The sequence below is a fragment of the Procambarus clarkii genome, chromosome 31 (assembly GCF_040958095.1).
Source record: "Procambarus clarkii isolate CNS0578487 chromosome 31, FALCON_Pclarkii_2.0, whole genome shotgun sequence".
NCBI lineage: Eukaryota > Metazoa > Arthropoda > Malacostraca > Decapoda > Cambaridae > Procambarus > Procambarus clarkii.
The window spans coordinates 39,765,071-39,786,912 of record NC_091180.1 but is presented as its reverse complement, the minus strand read 5'-3'; the positions used below and the strand labels follow the sequence as shown (position 1 = coordinate 39,786,912).

The following is a 21,842-nucleotide window of genomic DNA, read 5'->3' as shown; positions in this document are numbered from 1 at the left end:
GTGTTGATGTTCAGTTTGCATTAGAAATATTGGATAGAGTAGGAGTGACACAAGAATTTATTGATTGGATCCGTATGCTTTATAGACAGTGTCGGAGCAGCGTCTATATCAATGGAGTCTTAAGTAAACCTTTTTCAGTTGAACGATCTGTACGTTAGGGATGTCCCCTTTCAATGATTTTGTATGTTATATTTCAAGAGCCACTGTACTTGGCAATAAAAAGCAATGACTTTATTGTCCCACTTCGTCTTCCTAATGCTATGACACTTCCTGTTGTTGATTATGCAGACGATACAACTATTTTTGTGTCTACAGACGACTCGGTGGTGAATGTTCAGAATGAGTTAGACAACTCTGAACGAGCGACAGGTGCTGTTATTAACAAGAACAAAACGTGTATGATGGGGCTTGGCAGTTGGTGTAATAAGGTTAACTGGTCAGGTTCATTGTTCAAGGTAGTGGAGTCTATTAAAGCTCTTGGGATTTGCTGGTGTAAAACATATGAAACAACATTGGTTACGAATTGGCAAGTACTATGTGGGAATATAATAGTTACAACGAATATGTTGTCAAATAGGAAATTGACCCTGTTTCAGAAGGCTGTAATAATCAATTGCAAAATTTTGTCTACAGTGTGGTATTTGTCTCACAGCTTTCCCAAAGACAAGAAAAGTACTATAGAGATTGACAAAACTATTTTTAGATATGTATGGTATGGTAGATACCAACCAATTAAACGAACTACCCTATGTAAAGGTAAGAAAAACGGTGGAAGAGGAATACTGAATGTGTACCATAAGTCATTGGCAATTTTATGTGTTACCTTTAGAAAGGAGATAAGGCAGAGGAATAGTGTAAATGCACTAGGACATTACTATTGTAAATTACGTGTTAGCTACTTGATACATATGCCAGAGTATACTGACCTTGCCTTTATTTCACCGCACTTTTATTCATGTGCAATTGATGTTCTCAGGCAGATTTGTAATATTGAAGGTTTTTAATGATGAACAGTAAACAAGTGTATGATGTTATACTGTCAAATATAGTTCCTAGAGTAGAGGAGGCATATCCACTCTTCAGCTGGCAAGTAATTTGGGTGAACTTTCATGTTAAATTTATTGCCCCAGAACAACGTGAGTTATTGTATCGCTATATTCATGAGACCCTCCCTACTAATGATAGGTTGTTGATGTTGGGCATTAAGGACAACAATAGGTGTGACCAATGTACTGAAATTGAAAATAATATGCATATATTTTATTTCTGTAAGCAGAAAGTTGTTCTTGTAAACTGGATTAGAGACACTCTTAAAGCTTTATGTGGACCAAGTATTAGAATAGAGTTAATGAGGTTTTTAATGTTTCATATTGACATAAAAAGCAAGAAAAATTAGGAATACAATAATTATGTTACTTTCTGGTTACATTTTTTGTTTGTGGATAGGCAGGCAGGAAGGCACAAAATATTGAAATTCTTGCGAGGCAGGATCAGGTATAACATTTGGGGTTTACGGCTCATGCTTGGTGATGATATGGAAAATTTGTTTACTGAGAATTATATAAAATATATATAAATGTAATAATTTCCCCTGTATTTTAATGTAAATTTATTCTCCAATTTTTGTAAATCGTTTATAGGTAAATAAGTATAACATTCAGGTTTTTTTTTTAAGATCTTGTTCTGTACTACTGAATCACTTGTTCACTAAGAATTGTAATGTATAATTGCCTTGTAAAACTTATGTATATGTAATTTATATTGTATTTTCTTAAATAAAGATAAAAAAAATAATCATGCCTCAATCATTGGTCAGTAATCATGCCTCAATCATTGGTCAGTAATCATGCCTCAATCATTGGTCAGTAATCATGCCTCAATCATTGGTCAGTAATCATGCCTCAATCATTGGTCAGTAATCATGCCTCAATCATTGGTCGTAATCATGCCTCAATCATTGGTCAGTAATCATGACTCAAACATTGGTCAGTAATCATGCCTCAATCATTGGCCAGTAATCATGCCTCAATCATTGGTCAGTAATCATGCCTCAATCATTGGTTAGTAATCATGCCTCAATCATTGGTCAGTAATCATGCCTCAATCATTGGTCAGTAATCATGCCTCAATCATTGGTCGTAATCATGCCTCAATCATTGGTCAGTAATCATGCCTCAAACATTGGTCAGTAATCATGCCTCAATCATTGGCCAGTAATCATGCCTCAATCATTGGTCAGTAATCATGCCTCAATCATTGGTCAGTAATCATGCCTCAATCATTGGCCAGTAATCATGCCTCAATCATTGGTCAGTAATCATGCCTCAAACATTGGTCAGTAATCATGCCTCAATCATTGGCCAGTAATCATGCCTCAATCATTGGTCAGTAATCATGCCTCAAACATTGGTCAGTAATCATGCCTCAATCATTGGTCAGTAATCATGCCTCAAACATTGGTCAGTAATCATGCCTCAATCATTGGTCAGTAATCATGCCTCAATCATTGGTCAGTATTCATACCACCAAACACAGCAAAATAATCTCACCACCAACCATTGGTCAGAGGTCATGACAACAAACGCAGGTCAGTTCTCATTCCGCTAATAATACGTCAGCAATCATGACACCATCAATAGAACATAATTCATGACACACGTCAGAAGGCATGACACTACCTTCAGATCATTAGTCATGCCACTGACCATGAGTAAGCAGGCAAACCAGCAACCATAGGTCAGTAATTGTTGCTCAAACCATAGATCAGCAATTTTTCCACAAACCGACACAATAGTAGTCATGGAACCAACCACAGGTCAGTTGTCAAGTGACGCAAGTTTCCGACACCCCAGTTACTAACCCCTGATATAATAAGCTAAATTCGTTATGTCAGAAAATTATTCAAACTAACTATTCATTTTCATGTGAGAAATGTCTAGAAGCTCCCTGGATAGCATTGAGGAGTATTGCGTTAGCCAACATTTGGTGACATGACTATTTTTCTCCCAAATTTTTAATTCTTCCAGTCTACAATTTAATTATAATTTAAAAGTATTATATTTGACTGGATTCAAATTAAAGGCTTAGATAGAACTAAGTAACTTTCTCCCTGAGGCGAAATATACCCAAAGTTACTAGTCGAGTCAACTGGAAGTGAAATAGTCACGCAATAAACTTTATATACATAAAATATAATTTACTTTCTTATAAACGTCCAGTCCAGCATTACAAACAGTAAAAAAACTGTGATTGGAACTGATAAAATAACGCGTAAAATAACGCTTCCCTGTCCTCGTTAATAAATGGGCAGATAATAGTGGAGTGACTATTAACGTGTCTAAGGTCAGAGGAGGAAGAGAAGCCATTGTTGATCTGGTACAGGCCTCGTGAGGAAACAAAGCAGCCACACTTATCTTCAACATCCGTGCCGTTACAGCGTTCTACAGCGGCTGCGACCTACAATTACGAGTATTCTCTGTACCCGGTTTGTTAGACATCTAGTTTATATATATTAATTGCCTTTTAATTGTAAGTTAGATAGATGACCGGTTATATTACAGGCGATCCCACAAATCATGGTGAGCCTCTCCACATTGAATAACTAATTCTACTGAACATGATATATCTGTGATATAATATTTGCAGTAGTTACATTGTGGAATTCCGGCAGAACTGTAGTGATCATCAGGACCCAAATGACATCAACTAGTCGATACACGTGGGACAGCCACCATAGGCCACGAGCTGCATACCTGCTTGATTAACCTGATGTCCTTTGTACTCATGTTGAAACCTTCTATACAGATAAGGTCATGTGAGTATTTCAAACAGTACCATTAGTTTAGATTACTAATCCTTATTGCAATTTTCCTATCTATCGATGGGGAGTGTGCCTTATAAGGGGTAACACCTAGCAGAAGTCCAGAATCCTAATACAGTCTACCTTATATCATCAAATACTTTTAATGAATATACCTGCATGGAAATTCCCCACACAAGGCACCCACCACAGGTCAGCAGTTATGACACCAACCACAATGCAACAGATATGCTACCAACCAAAGAACAGCAGTCGTGCCACCAACTATAGGTCAGCAGGTATTCCACCAACCACAGACCAACAGTCATGCCACAACCACAGGTCAGCAGTCATGCCACAACCACAGGTCAGCAGTCGTGCAACCAACCATAGGTCAGCAGGTATTCCACCAACCACAGACCAACAGTCATGCCACAACCACAGGTCAGCAGTCATGCCACAACCACAGGTCAGCAGTCGTGCCACCAACCATAGGTCAGCAGGTATTCCACCAACCACAGGCCAACAGTCATAAAACCACCAATAGGTCATCTGTCATGCCACCAACCACAGGTAAGCTGTCATGCCACCAACGTACGCTACCTGTTATGACACCAATCTCAGGTCAGTAGTCATTCCACTAATCTTCTGGAAAGAGTCATGCCACCAACTACAGGTCTGTAGTCATGCCACCATCGACATCGTCATTCCACACGGGAAAAAACAGCAGTCATGACACCACCCACAAGGCAGTAGCCATGTTACAAACCATAGGGGACTAGTTAGGACACCAACCATATACCTGAAGTCATGACAACAATCACATACAGGCCAGCAGTCATGCCACCAATGATTGGTCAGCATCCATGACATCTATTATTGGTCAGTAGCTTGGCGCAAACCAAAGGTGTGCAATCATGCCACCAACCATAAGGCAGTAGTCATGCAACTAATCAAACGTCAGCAGGTATGACACGAACCAAAGGTCAGTAGTCATGCCAGTAACCAAAGGTCCGCAGACATGCCCATACACAAGTCAGTATTCATAACACCAATAATAGGTCAGCAGTCATGCCACCTACCATGTTCAAACCGTCATGCCACCAAGCTATAGGTGAGCATTCATGACACCACCTGTATGTCAGAGGTAAGGCCACTAACCATTGCCAGTCATGCCAACAGCCATACGTTAGCTGTCGTGTCTCCAAACATAGGTCAAGAGCAGTGCCACCAAACACAGGTCATCAGTCATGTCATCAACCCACATGTCAGCAGTCATAACAACAACCATAGGTCAACAGTCATGACACCAACGACAGGTCAATTGTCATAACTCTAACCAGAGGTCAGAGGTCATGGTACCAACCACATGTCAGTATTCATGACAGCAACAACAGGTCAGTAGTCATAACTCTAACCAGAGGTCAGAGGTCATGGTACCAACCACATGTCAGTATTCATGACAACAACAACAGGTCAGTAGTCATAACTCTATTCAGAGGTCAGAGGTCATGGTACCAACCACATGTCAGTATTCATGACAGCAACAACAGGTCAGTAGTCATAACTGTAACCAGAGGTCAGAAGTCATGACACCAACTACAGGTCAACAGTCATAACGAGGCAGTTGACGAGGTTGAGTCTCACAATACGTGGCCATGCTGTAGTAACAGTGAGGCCAGCTGTTGACTGGGGAAGGTGACCCAGTTTTTATTTTTATCTTAATTGAAAAAAATACAATATAAATTACATATACAAAAGTGTTACAAGGCAATTATACATTTGACCCAGTGATCTCACAGCTCCTGGCTCCACTCATGTGTCTGACTCATCTGTTATCACAAATGGTTTATTATCTTGAACTTATCAGCCACAACTATGTAACCAACACATTAACTAAGACTTTATCTGAGAGCACTACATCACAGCTCATTATAACTTTCCCTGTGTTATATGAGACAAAGTTAACATTCCCTTCTAACTTTGCAATAAAATACTTATTCTTAGTTCAAAATGTATAAAGATATTGCCATCTGCATGAAGAAGTCAATGCTTCATCTGTGACTGTGGCAGCATAGTGCCGTGTCCGCCACGTACCTGGTGATGAAGTCCTGTGCCACCTGGTCGATCTGGGGGAGATACTTGGCCACGGTCTTTGTCTTCATGGCGTGCACCTGTACTTGACTCCTCACCCGCCACCAGTTTATCCCATGCCTGCCGTGACAACTTCTCTTTAACACACATACTCACATTATTATTATTATTATTATTATTATTATATATATGTATATATATATATATATATATATATATATATATATATATATATATATATATATATATTTATATATATATATATATATATATATATATATATATATATATATATATATATATATATATATATATATATATAACTGAAAATATATATATATATATATATATATATATATATATATATATATATATATATATATATTGTAACTTTTTTGTGTAATGACATTTTCAAATAAAGTTAGATAAATATACACACATACCAAAAGAATAGGGGTGGTAGGAGAAGAAAATATCAATGTTCAGTGAGGATCCACAAGGTCTTCTCTGAGTACTCTTTATTTTCTTCTCCGAGGCTATTGGTCCCTATTCCCCCGAGGCTATTGGTTATATATACATATATATATATATATATATATATATATATATATATATATATATATATATATATATATATATATATATATATATATATATATATATATATATATATATATATATATATATATATATATATATATAGTGTGTGTGTGTATATCACTAAAATAAACACGTGATTAAAAATGTGACAATGTCAGACCACGGAGGAAAAATGAAACAGGAATTTCCTTAAGTACTTTCGTATATTAATACATCTTCAGAAGGAGTCAGAAGGACTCCTTCTGAAGATGTATTAATATACGAAAGTACTTAAGGAAATTCCTGTTTCATTTTTCCTCCGTGATCTGACATTGTCATATATATATATATATATATATATATATATATATATATATATATATATATATATATATATATATATATATATATATGTCGTACCTAGTAGCCAGAACTCACTTTTTGGCCTACTATGCAAGGCCCGATTTGCCTAATAAGCCAAGTTTTCATGAATTAATATATTTTCTCCAATTTTTTTCTAATGAAATGATAAAGCTACCCATTTCATCATGTATGAGGTCAATTTTTTTTTATTGGAATTAAAATTAACGTAGATATATGACCGAACCTAACCAACCCTCCCTAACCTAACCTAACCTATCTTTATAGGTTAGGTTAGGTTAGGTAGCCGAAAAAGTTAGGTTAGGTTAGGTTAGGTAGGTTAGGTAGTCGAAAAACAATTAATTCATGAAAACTTGGCTTATTAGGCAAATTGGGCCTTGCATTGTAGGCTGAGAAGTGAGTTCTGGCTACTAGGTACGACATATATATATATATATATATATATATATATTGTACCTAATAAGCCAAGTTGCCTAAGAAGTCAACTTTTCCAGTAATATGGTATTTTTACAATATTTTTTCTAGTTGAGTTATACAGCTTTTCATTACATATGATTTGATTTGATATATTTCTGTATTTACATTCCAAAATAACATAGAAATTGGATAAAACCTAACCTAACCTAACCTAACCTACCTAACCTAACTTAACCTAATTTAACCTAACCTAACCTACCTAACCTAACCTACCTAATCTAACCTAACCTAACCTAATCTAACCTAACCTAACCTACCTAACCTAACCTACCTAACCAACCTCACCTAAACTAAACTAACCTCGCCTAACATAACTAAATCTTCAATTCATGATCCTAATATAATAGATTAATATTGTTAGAAAAGAAACAATCTGGAAAGAAATATTTGACACTATCGAAAATCATTTGGCCTGTTAGGCAAATCGGACCTTGCATATTAGGTCAATTAGAGTAGTTCTGGCTATTAGGCACGTCATATATGAATAAATAAACTGTACTGTTCACAGTACCGTGGATGAAACATTTCATTCACCTTGAGCATGAGGAGCCTGGTGTCAGAAAACCCGACACCATTTACTAATATTAAATACAATAAACAGATTATATTACTGCTTGTTTGTATTCACAAGTTACCCATAGAAAATGCAGCCTGTAGTGGAATTTTCCATCAATAGAAAATGGGATATCATTGCCACGTCGCTATTAAATTCGCTAGCTATTCTGTTGGGAATTATTCTTAATACAGCAGTCTTTGGACTTTTAACATCGTAAAAACATCTCATAAGATTTAACTTAATTATCAATACCAAAATAAAGTAAATGTGACACCTTCTACCAATTATTAACATCTGGACAAGGAGAGTCAGGGCGTCAGTGGGAGTGAGTTAGCCATTGTTGCTAGACCAGGTCGCTGGAGCGAGTTCAACTCCTATTATTCTCCCTTCGATGAAGTGTTATGGAGATCAAATTATTGCTTCTTCCATCATCAACACGCAGTCAATATCTACAAGGGAAGTGTATTACCGAAACTATCTAGTCATTTTCTGGCCAGTTAATGTTAGGTAGATATAGAGCGAACCGGTTAGCACGCATGAAAAGCAACTTAATCCAGGTAATTATTCCTTGGTGCTTATCTTAGAAAGAATATACCAATATTTCCTCTGATATAGCTATCACATATATAGGATTCCGGCTTGACAGCAAGTGCCCTTTGACAGGAACAATAGAAGAGGAAGCAAAAATTAATCTTGGTACACCAGTACCTGGGTGGTGATGCAAATCTCAACCAAGAGGATTATTTGTTGTCATCATCCTTGTTTATACCCGGTGGACTAACCCTACCATACAATAAGATAAGACCTCCGAATTGTCATTACTAATATATGTAGTTTAATACTGTAGTTTGATTGGCTGCATATATACAAATTTTAATATAACTCCCCCCCCCCCCTTAATGTGCAAGGAGTCGATTTGTGAGAATATTGCAGAAATACAGTCCGCTAAATGTCATGCAAATTGCTAACGAAATATATAAATTAACGTAAATATAAACACTATATATATTGGGAGACAGTTGCTGTATCTTTGACTCTGGGCGTTGAATGACAAGAGTGCTGGGAAGACGGGACACTACGAGTCTAGCTCTCATCCTGGAACTACACTTGCGTAATTACACTTAGCTAATTATCTAATTTTCCTGTGCTAGAGGGGCAGCTACGAGGATGTCAAGTTCCATTGATTAGCAGTTAGTTGTCTTTGGATCTTCCCTTTTAAGGCTAGCCCAATGGAGCAGTTGATGGAGCGACTGTCACCCATACGGGAGGTCGGGTGTTCGAGGATCCAAGTACTATAATAGTAATATAAGGTCATTAATATTATATAATAAAACACTGGAACTCACACACCCACCCATCATATTAATCACAATAATCCACGACGCGTCACTGATGAACAAGTCCTATTACACTCAACAGCAACCCGCAGCTTCATACACGGCCAGGTGTACACGGCCAGGTGTACAAGGCCAGATGTACAAGGCCAGGTATGCACGGCATGGTGTGCACGGCCTGGTGTACACGGCCAGGTGTTATCAGAAAACCCAGCACCATTTACTAATATTTAATACAATAGACAGATAATATTGCTGCTGTTTTATACACAAGTTAACCCATAGAAAATGTAGCTTGAAGTGGAATTTTCCATCAATAGAAAACGGGATATCATTGCTACATAGTGCTATAAATTCACCAGCTATTCTGTTGGGAATTATTCTTAAATACAGTAGTCTTTGGACTTATTACATCATAAAACCATCTCATTTGAATTAACTTAATTATCAGTATCAAAATAGAGTAAATGTGACCCTTCTATCACTTATTGACACCTGGACAAAGTGAGCCAGTAGCGTCAGTGGTGAAGGAGGTCAGCAATTGTTTAAGAACATAGTGGCAGGAGCAAATTCAGCTCCTATAATTTCTCTTCGACGAAGTGTTATGGAGATCAAATTAGTGTTCTACTATCACCAACACGCTGTCAACAACCACAAGGGAAGTGTCTTTCCGAAATCTTATCTAAGTCATTATTGGCCAGTAATATAAGTAGATATGATTAATTCCGGTTAGGACGTGAATGAGCCACTAAATAACGGTAATTAAGCCTTGGTCCTTATCTAATAATATATAAATGTTTCATCTGATATAGTTGTCATATATTAGGATTCCGGCTTTACAGCAAGTGCCCTTTGACAGGAACAAGAAGAGGAAACAAGAATTAATCTTGGTACATCTGTTACTTGGTTGATGGAAGCTAGTCTCTCACGAGGATAATTTGGTGTCTACATCCTAGTTATACTTGGTGGACTAAGCCTACCACACAATAAGATAAGGCACCTCCAAGTTATTTACTAATATATGTAGTATAATACTGTTGTTTGATTGGCTGCATATTATACATATATATACATATATATACATATATATACATATATATATATATATATATATATATATATATATATATATATATATATATATATATATATATATATATATATATATATATATATATATATATATATAATTAATAAAAAAAACCTTATAATATAAGCTGGTCGGCCGAGCGGACAGCACGCTGGACTTGTGATCCTGTGGTCCTGGGTTCGATCCCAGGCGCCGGCGAGAAACAATGGGCAAAGTTTCTTTCATCCTATGCCCCTGTTACCTAGCAGTAAAATAGGTACCTCGGTGTTAGTCAGCTGTCACGGGCTGCTTCCTGGGGGTGGAGGCCTGGTCGAGGACCGGGCCGCGGGGACACTAAAGCCCCGAAATCATCTCAAGATAACCAAGATAACCCTAATGTGTAAGGATCGATTCTGAGAATCATTGCAGAAATACAGTCCGCTAAACATCATACAAATTGCTATCGAAATAAATAAATTAATGTAAATATGAATTCTATATAATATGAATTAAATATAAATCTCGCAGGTCGCTCCCCACAGGTATTCACCTAGTTGTGTTTGCGGGGGTTGAGCTTTGCTCTTTCGGCCCGCCTCTCAACTGGCAATTAACTGTTTCTAAATACTACTACTACTACTATAGTTTTTTCTCCACACCACACACACACACACACCAGGAACCAGCCCGTGACAGCTGACTAACCCCCAGGTACCTATTTACTTCTAGGTAACAGGGGCATTCAGGGTGAAAGAAACTTTGCCCATTTGTTTCTGCCTTGTGCGGGAATCGAACCCGCGCCACAGAATTACGAGTCCTGCGCGCTATCCACCAGGCTACCAGGCCCTTCAAGGACACGACCTTGAGAGGGCCTTATGATGTATACCTGTACACGACCTGGTCGTGTACAGGTGTACACGACCAGGTGTACAAGGCCAGGTGTACACGGCCAGCTGTACACGGCTAGATGTACAAGGACAGGTATACACGCCCAGGTGTAAAAGGTCAGGTGTACACGACCAGGTGTACAAGGCCAGGTGTACACGGCCAGGTGTACACAGCCAAAAGTACAAGGCCAGGTGTACTAGACCAGGTGTAGACGGATGTGTTCACGGCAAGGTGTACACGGTCAGGTGTACACGGACAAGTGTACACGGTCAAGTGTACACGGCCAGGTGTACAAGGCAAGGTGTACACGATAAGGTGTACAAGGCCCGGTGAACACACCCAGGTGGACACGGGCATGTGTACACGGCCAGGTGAACACGTCCAGGTTTACAAGGCCAGGTGTACAAGGCAGGTGTACACAGCCAGGTTTACAAGGCAGGTGTACACAGCCAGGTGTACACGCCCAGGTGTACAAGGCCAGGTGTACAATGTCAAGTGTACACGGCAAGCTGTACACGGCCAGGTGAACAAGGCCAAGTGTACAAGGCCAGGTGTACAAGGTCAAGTGTACAAGGCCAGGTGTACAAGGTCAAGTGTACAAGGCTAGGAGTAAACGGCCAGGTCTACAAGACCAGGTGTACACGGACAAGTGTACATGTACACGGCAAGCTGTACACGGCCAGGTGAACACGGCCAGGAGTACACTGCCGGGTGTTCACGGACAAGTGTGCAAGGACAGGTGTATAAGGGCAGGTGTACACGGACAAGTGTACACAGCAAGGTGTACACGGAAAGCTGTACACGGCAAGGTGTACAAGGCCAGGTTCACAAGGCAGGTGTACACGGCCAGGTTAACAAGGTCAGGTGTACACGGCTAGGTGTACAAGGCAGGTGTACACGGCCAGCTGTACACGGCCAGGTGTACACGGCCAGGTGAACACGGCCAGGTTTACAAGGCCAGGTGTACACGGACAAGTTTACAAGGCAGGTGTACACGGCCAGGTTTTCAAGGCAGGTGTACACGGCCAGGTGTAGAAGGCAATGTGTAGGTCAGGTGTACAAGGCCAGGAGTACACGGCCAGGTGTAGACGGCCAGGTGTACAAGACCAAGTGTACACGGACAAGAGTACACGGCCAGGTGTACAAGGACAGGTGTACACGCCCAGGTGTTCAAAGCCAAGTGTACAAGGCCAGGTGTACAAGGTTAGGTGTACACGGACAAGTGTACAAGGCAGGTGTACACGCCCAGGTTTACAAGGCAGGTGTACACGGCCAGGTTTACAAGGCAGGTGTTCACGGCCAGGTGTGGAAGGCAATGTGTAGGTCAGGTGTACAAGGCCAGGAGTACACGGCCAGGTGTACAAGACCAGGTGTAAACGGACAATTGTACATGGCCAGGTGTACAGTGTACAAGGCCAAGTGTACAGTGTACACTGCTAGGTGTACATCGACAAGTGTACACGGCCAGGTGTGCAAGGCCAAGTGTACACGGTCAGGTGTACACTTCTAGGTGAACACGCCCAGGTGTACACGGCCAGGTTTACAAGGCCAGGTGTACAAGGCAGGTGCACACAGCCAGGTTTACAAGGCAGGTGTACACAGCCAGGTGTACACGCCAAGGTGTACAATGTCAAGTGTACACGGCAAGCTGTACACGGCCAGGTGAACAAGGCCAAGTGTACAAGGCCAGGTGTACAAGGTCAAGTGTACAAGGCCAGGTGTACAAGGCCAAGTGTACAAGGCTAGGAGTAAACGGCCAGGTCTACAAGACCAGGTGTACACGGACAAGTGTACATGTACACGGCAAGCTGTACACGGCCAGGTGTACACGGCCAGGAGTACACTGCCGGGTGTTCACGGACAAGTGTGCAAGGACAGGTGTATAAGGGCAGGTGTACACGGACAAGTGTACACAGCAAGGTGTACACGGAAAGCTGTACACGGCAAGGTGTACAAGGCCTGGTTCACAAGGCAGGTGTACACGGCCAGGTTAACAAGGTCAGGTGTACACGGCTAGGTGTACAAGGCAGGTGTACACGGCCAGCTGTACACGGCCAGGTGAACACGGCCAGGTTTACAAGGCCAGGTGTACACGGACAAGTGTACAAGGCCAGGTTTACAAGGCAGGTGTACACGGCCAGGTTTACAAGGCAGGTGTACACGGCCAGGTTTACAAGGCAGGTGTACACGGCCAGGTGTAGAAGGCAATGTGTAGGTCAGGTGTACAAGGCCAGGAGTACACGGCCAGGTGTAGACGGCCAGGTGTACAAGACCAAGTGTACACGGACAAGAGTACACGGCCAGGTGTACAAGGACAGGTGTACACGCCCAGGTGTTCAAGGCCAAGTGTACAAGGCCAGGTGTACAAGGTTAGGTGTACACGGACAAGTGTACAAGGCAGGTGTACACGCCCAGGTTTACAAGGCAGGTGTACACGGCCAGGTTTACAAGGCAGGTGTTCACGGCCAGGTGTGGAAGGCAATGTGTAGGTCAGGTGTACAAGGCCAGGAGTACACGGCCAGGTGTACAAGACCAGGTGTAAACGGACAATTGTACATGGCCAGGTGTACAGTGTACAAGGCCAAGTGTACAGTGTACACTGCTAGGTGTACATCGACAAGTGTACACGGCCAGGTGTGCAAGGCCAAGTGTACACGGTCAGGTGTACACTTCTAGGTGAACACGCCCAGGTGTACACGGCCAGGTGTACAAGGCCAGGTGTACACTTCTAGGTGAACACGGTTAGGTGTACTCGGCCAGGTGTACAAGGCCAGGTGTACAAGGCTAGGTGTACACAGCAGGTGTACAAGGCCAGGTGTATACGGCCAGGTGTACATGGCCACTAGTACACGGACAGGTGTACACGGCCAGGTTTACAAGGCCAGGTGTACAAGGCAAGGTGTACACGCCTAGGTGTACACGGGCAGGTGTGCACGGCCAGGTGAACACGGCCAGGTTTACAAGGCCAGGTGTACATGGCCAGGTGTACAAGGCAGGTGTGTTGGAAAGTTCCAACACTGATACATCCCTATTGTATCATAATACATCACTATTGTATACTAATTACAGTATCTATTTACCCTACTAATCGTAGTACTAATATAAATTAATATTTCTCTATCTGCGCGTCATTTACTGAAATTCTCACCAATCGAGAGGCAGTATTGCGTGAGATATTATCCAGCAGGACATAGTTATTGTCAACATGTTAGAGAATTGAATAATATTCTCAACTTTTATCAATATTCTTTATAAGAATTAATATCTGATAATATAACAACTAGTGATTCAATAACCACGAGTTATTAACTAAAATATCACTATATAACAATTATATCTGTTATATCCAAACGTCATGGAGGAAATAGAAATTCTCTCCATTTCACGTTAATAAGAACACTGTTCATAATTATCATCATCCAGCGAGAATATAAACAATATTTAATTCCCTACAATTGCGACCCTATTCTCATTAATGAATTACGTTGAGTAATTACAAGGAAAAGAATTTTCCGTCTCTACTAAAATATGTTGCGAATGCGACAGAGGGGTTGAGGGAGACGAAGGCGTAGCGATGCCACCAGCAGTACAACACGAGCGATGCTACTGGGAAGAGTGTCGGACGCGAGATAACGTGACGTCCATTAGAACAGGGAGAGGCGAATTTTCCATCAATTCTACAACAGGCCCTTGCTCTTAATCGGCCTTGGAGTGTGCAACTACTCCAGCAGCAATCTAAGAATTGCATCGGTGGACAACCAGCAGGTTAAGTGTTCTAGTATTAGTTATAGGAGATCTCTTTATAATTTTTACTGTACGCTTGTCCATCGTTACCCCACAATACCTCCCCAAACGCCAAGTACGTGCGCAAGGAATTTGGTTTGTCCCTTCCATTGAATAGTAATGACAGAATCTAATTTGTGTAGACAAATTTTACATTCCATTGGGTTTTCAGCGTGCGTTGGAGCTGTCGTGGCCGCAACATTTTCCCACGCTACGCTAGTGAATCACGTGTTCTAGCAGGCTTCAGATGACGCCATCTCGATGCCGCATCTCCGTTCACTGTCACAGCTAAGCAGCTGAAACAGTTTTAATTTAGTTCTTATTTACTAATTGTTACGGACCCGAGTCCATCGTCGGAGCACGGAGCAGTGACGACAACGCCATCTGTGAGTCCGCTCCCGAAACACCCTCCAAATGGACGATGCCATCTAGTGAGGACGGGATATACCAGCCACAGGTGCTGGATTCCCGTCTTAATCAGCTCATAACGTAGCCGCTGCTGACCTCTGGTGAGGTGGCGCTTAGACAGTGAACGCCATCTATGGAGCAAATAGGTGGACGTTTGTGTATAAGCCTGTAATTGAGGTTCCCTAGAGCGTCCCAGTATTAATGATGTATCTGATTGCAGAGTCGACCTGGGTCTGCTGTATTGGACGATGGATCAGTCTACCCAAGGCAGCCAAGGTCTCTTCACTAGTCTGCTTTGAAGAAGCTGTGAGTCACCCCCGGACGAACTCTGTTGAGGGTATTAGCCTGCCTGTGGCGTGGCAGTGTCGGGAATCGCCTTATTCGGGGCTGGCTGGTGGAAGAGACTAGCCACTGTGGTGCTTAGTGAGGAGAGTGATCAGCGGGATCACACGAGGCTCCTGCCTAGGGCTCGCAACCCTAGTATCGGTCGTGGAGTGGCCTACACAGCGAAGCTGATCGGTACCTGCCAGCTACAGGCTGGATTGTGGTTGAAGGCCTCCACGACGAAGCACCCAGTGAGACTGTGATTTGGCTGGCCTGTGGCCAGGGTAGATTCGTCATAGAATCATAGTGGATTCATCGTGGGCCACAGAAGAAGGAACCAGGGCTACCCAGAGTGAGCACCGCCGAGCATCCAGTGTCTTCGGAGGAAGACGAACCTGTACATAATTGTGTAGTTATAATCCCCGTGTGTGACTGGTCTTTATTTATACATGGTGGTGGAAATATATATATATAAATTGGAACATTTGTATCCCTCCCCCTTTAATTTAACTTGCGTTATGGAACACACCCCTTGAAAGCCTCTACTAACTTGGGGCCGGATTCCCAAACTCTACTACCATCAGAGAAGAACCCGGTTGTGTCCCAGTAGGGCCGTAACACTAATGAACGGTTGAAAGCTAATAATTATTTGAGAATATATTTCATTTACGTGATTTAGGAAAGCATGTATAATTTGAAAGTCTCATGAATTTTAGATGAGATTAATTTTCTTGTTTAATCATTATCCAATATATTTTTGCTACTAACCAATTTATTAAATGTCTATTTATTTATATCTTAGAGTTACTAATTTTATTCGAGGAAGAACCAGCCTCGATGAAGTATACTGGGAGTACTTTACTTCTGGTATTAACCCCCCATTTTGTGAAGGAGGGAAAGTTTACTCTTTGAATAGCAATTTAATTTACAGTCTATTAATGTTCAAGGAATAACTCTTAATAGTTACATTATCCATAGGCACTGGTATTTCAGTCCTTTTCTATTGTTCATTTATCTGTTTCCCTTTTCAGTTTAAATAGGGTGGTCCTTCGATTAATTTAAATCAGTTAATTAAACATCAATATATTGAGAGTAAGCTTTCTTCCCAACAAGGTGTACACAGCCAGGTTTACAAGGTCAGGTGTACATGGCCAGGTGTACAAGGCCAGGTGTACATGGACAGGTGTACACGCCCAGGTGTACAAGGCCAGGTGTACAAGGCCAGGTGTACACGGCAAGCTGTACTCGGCAAGCTGTACACGGCCAGGTGCACAAGGCCAGGTGTTCACGGATAAGTGTACACGGCCAGGTGTACAAGGCTAGGTGAGCACGGTCAGGTGTACAAGATCAGGTTTACACGGCTAGGTGTACAAGGCCTGGTGTACACGGACAAGTGAACACGGCCAGGTTTACAAGGCAGGTGTACATGGCCACTTTTACAAGGCCAGCTGAACACGGCCAGGTGTACAAGGACAGGTTTACACGGCCAGGTGTACACGGCCAGAGTTTACAGGGCCAGGTGTACAAGGACAGGTTTACATGGTCAGAGTTTACAAGGCCAGGTGTACAAGGCAGGTGTACACGGCCAGGTTTACAAAGCCTGATGTACAAGGCCAGGTGTACACGGACAATTGTACATGGCCAGATGTACACGGACAAGTGTACAAAGCCAGGTATACACGGACAAGTGTACAAGGCCAGGTTTACAAGACCAGGTGTACACGGACAAGTGTAAAATTCCAGGTTTACATGTCCAGGTATATACGGCCAGGTGTACACGGCCAGGTGAACAAGGCCAGGTGTACACGGCTTGGTGTACACGGCCGGGTGTACACGGGCAGGTGTTCACGGCCAGGTGTACACGGTCAGGTGTACAAGGCCAGGTGTACACGGCCGTTTGCATCTGCATTTCCAAAGTCCACAAATGCATTACATCCCTTAAAATGTATCTTATATTCCTTCCTTATAAGCTGTCTGCAGATATCTGATATACAATCACTCTGTCACCACTGAACTACCCTTGTCCATTGTATTGTAAACAGTCGGTTATCTATAAACAGTTTGTTAATGACAAGTGGACTTCTCTGTATTTTAAACCAAAATAATATATTAGAATAAATATTGAGAGTTTACTAATGGGTTAAACATGTGATATTGAGTGTCAGCGGGTGTGTGGAGGCCAGACACCACCAAGGTACCCTGAGAACCATCTGTGTTGGAGAAGCTCTGATGACTGAGTGGTTCTCACAGTTCTTGCAGCTATGCTACTACTATGTACGCTATGTGATATCCTAAGATAACGTAGAGACATTTTATGTGTAACATTGAGCATTAACTGTAGAAAGAGAGAGTCTAGGCTTCATGCCATAATTGTGTACTTCTTTTCTCTGAGGAGAACCAGTTATCTCAAGTTTCTGAGTGAAAGGTGTATTTATATTCCCTTAAGAGAACTAATGTCATGATATGAAGATGATTTGACTATACTGAGATGTGAAGCAACAGTGCTATGACTTCATGATTTTTTATATATAATACCGATATGCTCTCCATTTAAGTGCCATTGTACATCAAATTCGTCAAGTTGATTTATGTTAGCTATATATATGATTCTATCGGTAAGCATATTTTTAATTATATACACAATCTAGGTGTTTCTGTGCCAAGAAACTATATACATTCCTGGGGGATTCCCGCAGACATGTAAGAGCTGGCTCTTATAATAACTTCCGGGAGAACATGCAAGTGAACCCTCCCTCACGGCAATTGTCAGAGCCCAGATCAAAGGTCAACAAAAAATTTTATCATATAAATATATATATTAAAAAATATGAGTATATTTTTACTTATATATACAAATATGTGGTAAGATTTTCAGTTCGCATTTGATCTAGAATAGACTCTACAATTCCTACACTAACTATTATATATATACAAAAGTACACTCACTGCTCATTGCCAATCATATAACACACTGTCAGTATTCAATGCCTTATGACAAAACTTCCAAATTCATATAATTCCTTTTACTTCACAGCAATTTGTGATGTATGCATACAGTGTACCAAATCAGTACCTGTAGTTTTCTGAGCATCACCAATAATGTAATCACCTCTTCTAGAGATATATCACCTGTCTAATGATCTTACACTCCGACTTCATCATTAAATCTAATGATATTCTCATTTCATCACAGCCACCTATTACACTCACAAATACTCACCCACCTTACTTATCTCATCATTATTCATTCATATTTCCCCGTGTCTAGCTTCAACATATCCCTATACAATACATATAATGTATAGACATTTTGTTGTAAATGATATTCATTTCCAGGAATTTCGTGTTAGTTTTGTCATTCAGCCTTGTCTTTAATTGTTCATGATAAATTTTATTGATCTAGGTAAAATATCTGACACCAGTTGGTGAGTTACATACTCTGTGAAGATTCCAGTTTCATTTTCCTTAAAATATTTCTTCTTGTTGTTCATGCGAATTTTCTTCAGAGATTCGAAGAATGGTCTGATAGGGTTCTCAAACGTCTCCTTATAGATATGTTCAATATCTACTGGATCAGACACGAAGATTACATCCCCCTGCCCCAGGAGGTTTAACTTAAAGATTCTGCCGTATTTCTTGAAGTAAGATTCCCAGAGTCGCGGCATCCGAGTGGAATCATATGCTGTACACACAAAAATCATAAACATTAATAGATAAAATCCTACCTAAAACAATGTTCTTATAGTGCAAAATGAAAGTAATGTTACCATACATTTCAATTATGACTGGAAAGAACCGAATATCGCTGACATTCTCACCTGGGTCAGTAAACATGGAAGGCATGGTGCCCAAAATTGGCCATGCCATAGGGCCCGGGATCTCGGAATGAGGTCGTGGGTGAGAGATCCCAGAGTCTAACTTAAGTGCTACTCCGGCTACGGAAGACACGCCACGGCAGGCCACTTCTCGCATCCTTGACAAGGAGGAGGGGGCCCGAGGGATGGCATAACATGGAGAATATGTCCGACAGATTCTAGGAAGAACAGAGTTCTTGGCCAGCATCAACATGCTTAATCCATTGACCATCTTGGCGCTTCTCCACTCGATTGGAATAAATGTGAAGAGATGATCGTCTGAAGGTTGTCTCTGGAAGATATTAATGCTATTAAGTTCTTTCCTTCAATAAATGTTTCTCTACATATATAATTTAAAAAAAGTAGGTTAAACAGTCTTGTTTTACTTATGGACACTCACTCAGCATCCTGTAATGGTATTAAGTCAAAGGCCATGTTTATTATCAGAAAAACAGTGGAACGTAAAAAAATATGAAGAAGTGAAATAGCAGAAAGCTTATAAGCCTATACGCGGCAACTTCTATTTATATCCACCAATAATCATTCATGATGTCAAACCTGCGCTGGAAATTATCGAACAATATTTAGCCACACAACTCTTCAAATATGAAAATAATGGAAGAGACGACGTTTCGGGCTGACCTGGACCATTATCAAGTCGTGTAACCATTATTAGTCGACGTGATGACGGTCCAGGACGGACCGAAACGTCGTTTATTCCTTTATTTTTACATCTGTGGGTTGGGTGACTAATTTTCAGCTACATTTTTATGACTTACTGTTTGCAATCCAGCGATCCCACATTAATCATGTTACATTACCTTATAATGTGTCCCATAACCCAACAATTTAATTTAAAATTCAGTATTTAATCAGAAGTTTCTTCAATCTAAATTTATCCATTGTTCCTTGTTCGATTATATTCAGATATTTTTTAAATTTTATTTACATTTCTTTGTTATACCCAATAAATCCTGTAAATATTTCTGTCGTGTAATCCTTCCTCCTCGTCTTTCAAAAGAATGTAAATTAAATTGTTTTAATGTCTCCTTAAGAAAGGTTTCTATTTATTGGATGAACTTTTCCTTCCATTTATGTCAGCGTTTATGTGAAGTTATGTCCATCCTATAATACGGAGACCATAACGCAACTGCATAATCCAATTGAGCCCCTAACAAGGGCAACACAAAGCTGCAGAATAATATCCAAATCAATCAAGTGTAAAGATTTAATAATATATATATATAAATGACCACATTTATAATTAGGGTAAGATTACATTAAAAATTACAGAACATTAATTAAAGAAAAAGTCAAAATAACAGCATAGAACGTATATATTATAGTTTTATACTGGAATATGTTGATTGTATTTGTCAGTGAGCTATACAAAAATCAACACAGTTGTGACTGGGGTGATCAGGTGTTAAAGCATTAACACATGATCACCCCCCCCCCCCCCCCCGAAAAAAAAGAAAAGAAATGAAGACAGCGGTTAGACCTGTAAGACTGATATTTTTTTTTATCTTTATTTAAAAAAATACAATATAAATTACATATACAAAAGTGTTACAAGGCAATTATACATTACAATTCTTAGTGAACATCTGTTTCAGTAGTACAGAACAAGATAATTAAAAAAAACTGAATGATATACTTATTTACCAAAAATTGGAGAATAAATTTCCATCAAAATACAGGGGAAATTATTACATTTACACATATTTTATAAGTAAACAAATTTTCCATATCATCACCGAGCATGAGCCGTAAACCCCAGATGTTATACCTGATCCTGCCTCGCAAGAACTTCAATATTTTGTCTACTGAGTAACCTTCCAGCCTGCCTATCCACACACAAAAAATGTAATCAGAAAGTAACATAATTATTGTATTCCTAATTTTCTTGCATTTTATGTCAATATGAAACATTAAAAACCTCATTAACTCTATTCTAATACTTGGTCCACATAAAGCTTTAAGAGTGTCTCTAATCCAGTTTACAAGAACAACTTTCTGCTTACAGAAATAAAATATATGCATATTATTTTCAATTTCAGTACATTGGTCACACCTATTGTTGTCCTTAATGCCCAACATCAACAACCTATCATTAGTAGGGAGGGTCTCATGAATATAGCGATACAATAACTCACGTTGTTTTGGGGCAATAAATTTAACATGAAGGTTTGCCCATATTACTTGCCAGCTAAAGAGTGGATATGCCTCCTCTACTCTAGGAACTATATTTGGTAGTATAACATCATACACTTGTTTACTGTTCATCATTAAAAAACCT

The 21,842-nt window shown here is 40.3% G+C and overlaps 1 protein-coding gene across 6 annotated transcripts in view; it reads right to left on the bottom strand.

The window, feature by feature from the left end:
• Positions 1-21,842, bottom strand: part of LOC138370361 (probable cytochrome P450 49a1) — a 150,180-nt gene that overhangs the window by 63,495 nt on the left and 64,843 nt on the right. For 5 of the 6 annotated variants that reach the window (XM_069334717.1, XM_069334718.1, XM_069334716.1 and 2 more), the window contains exons 2-4: positions 19,508-19,835; positions 19,128-19,371; positions 5,897-6,013 (exon numbers count right to left, since the gene is read on the bottom strand). In XM_069334717.1, the coding sequence (XP_069190818.1) occupies positions 5,897-6,013; positions 19,128-19,371; positions 19,508-19,775 (629 nt within the window). In that variant the 5' untranslated portion in view covers positions 19,776-19,835. The remainder of the gene's footprint in view (positions 1-5,896; positions 6,014-19,127; positions 19,372-19,507; positions 19,836-21,842) is intronic. The other variant, XM_069334720.1, reaches the window with a different exon arrangement.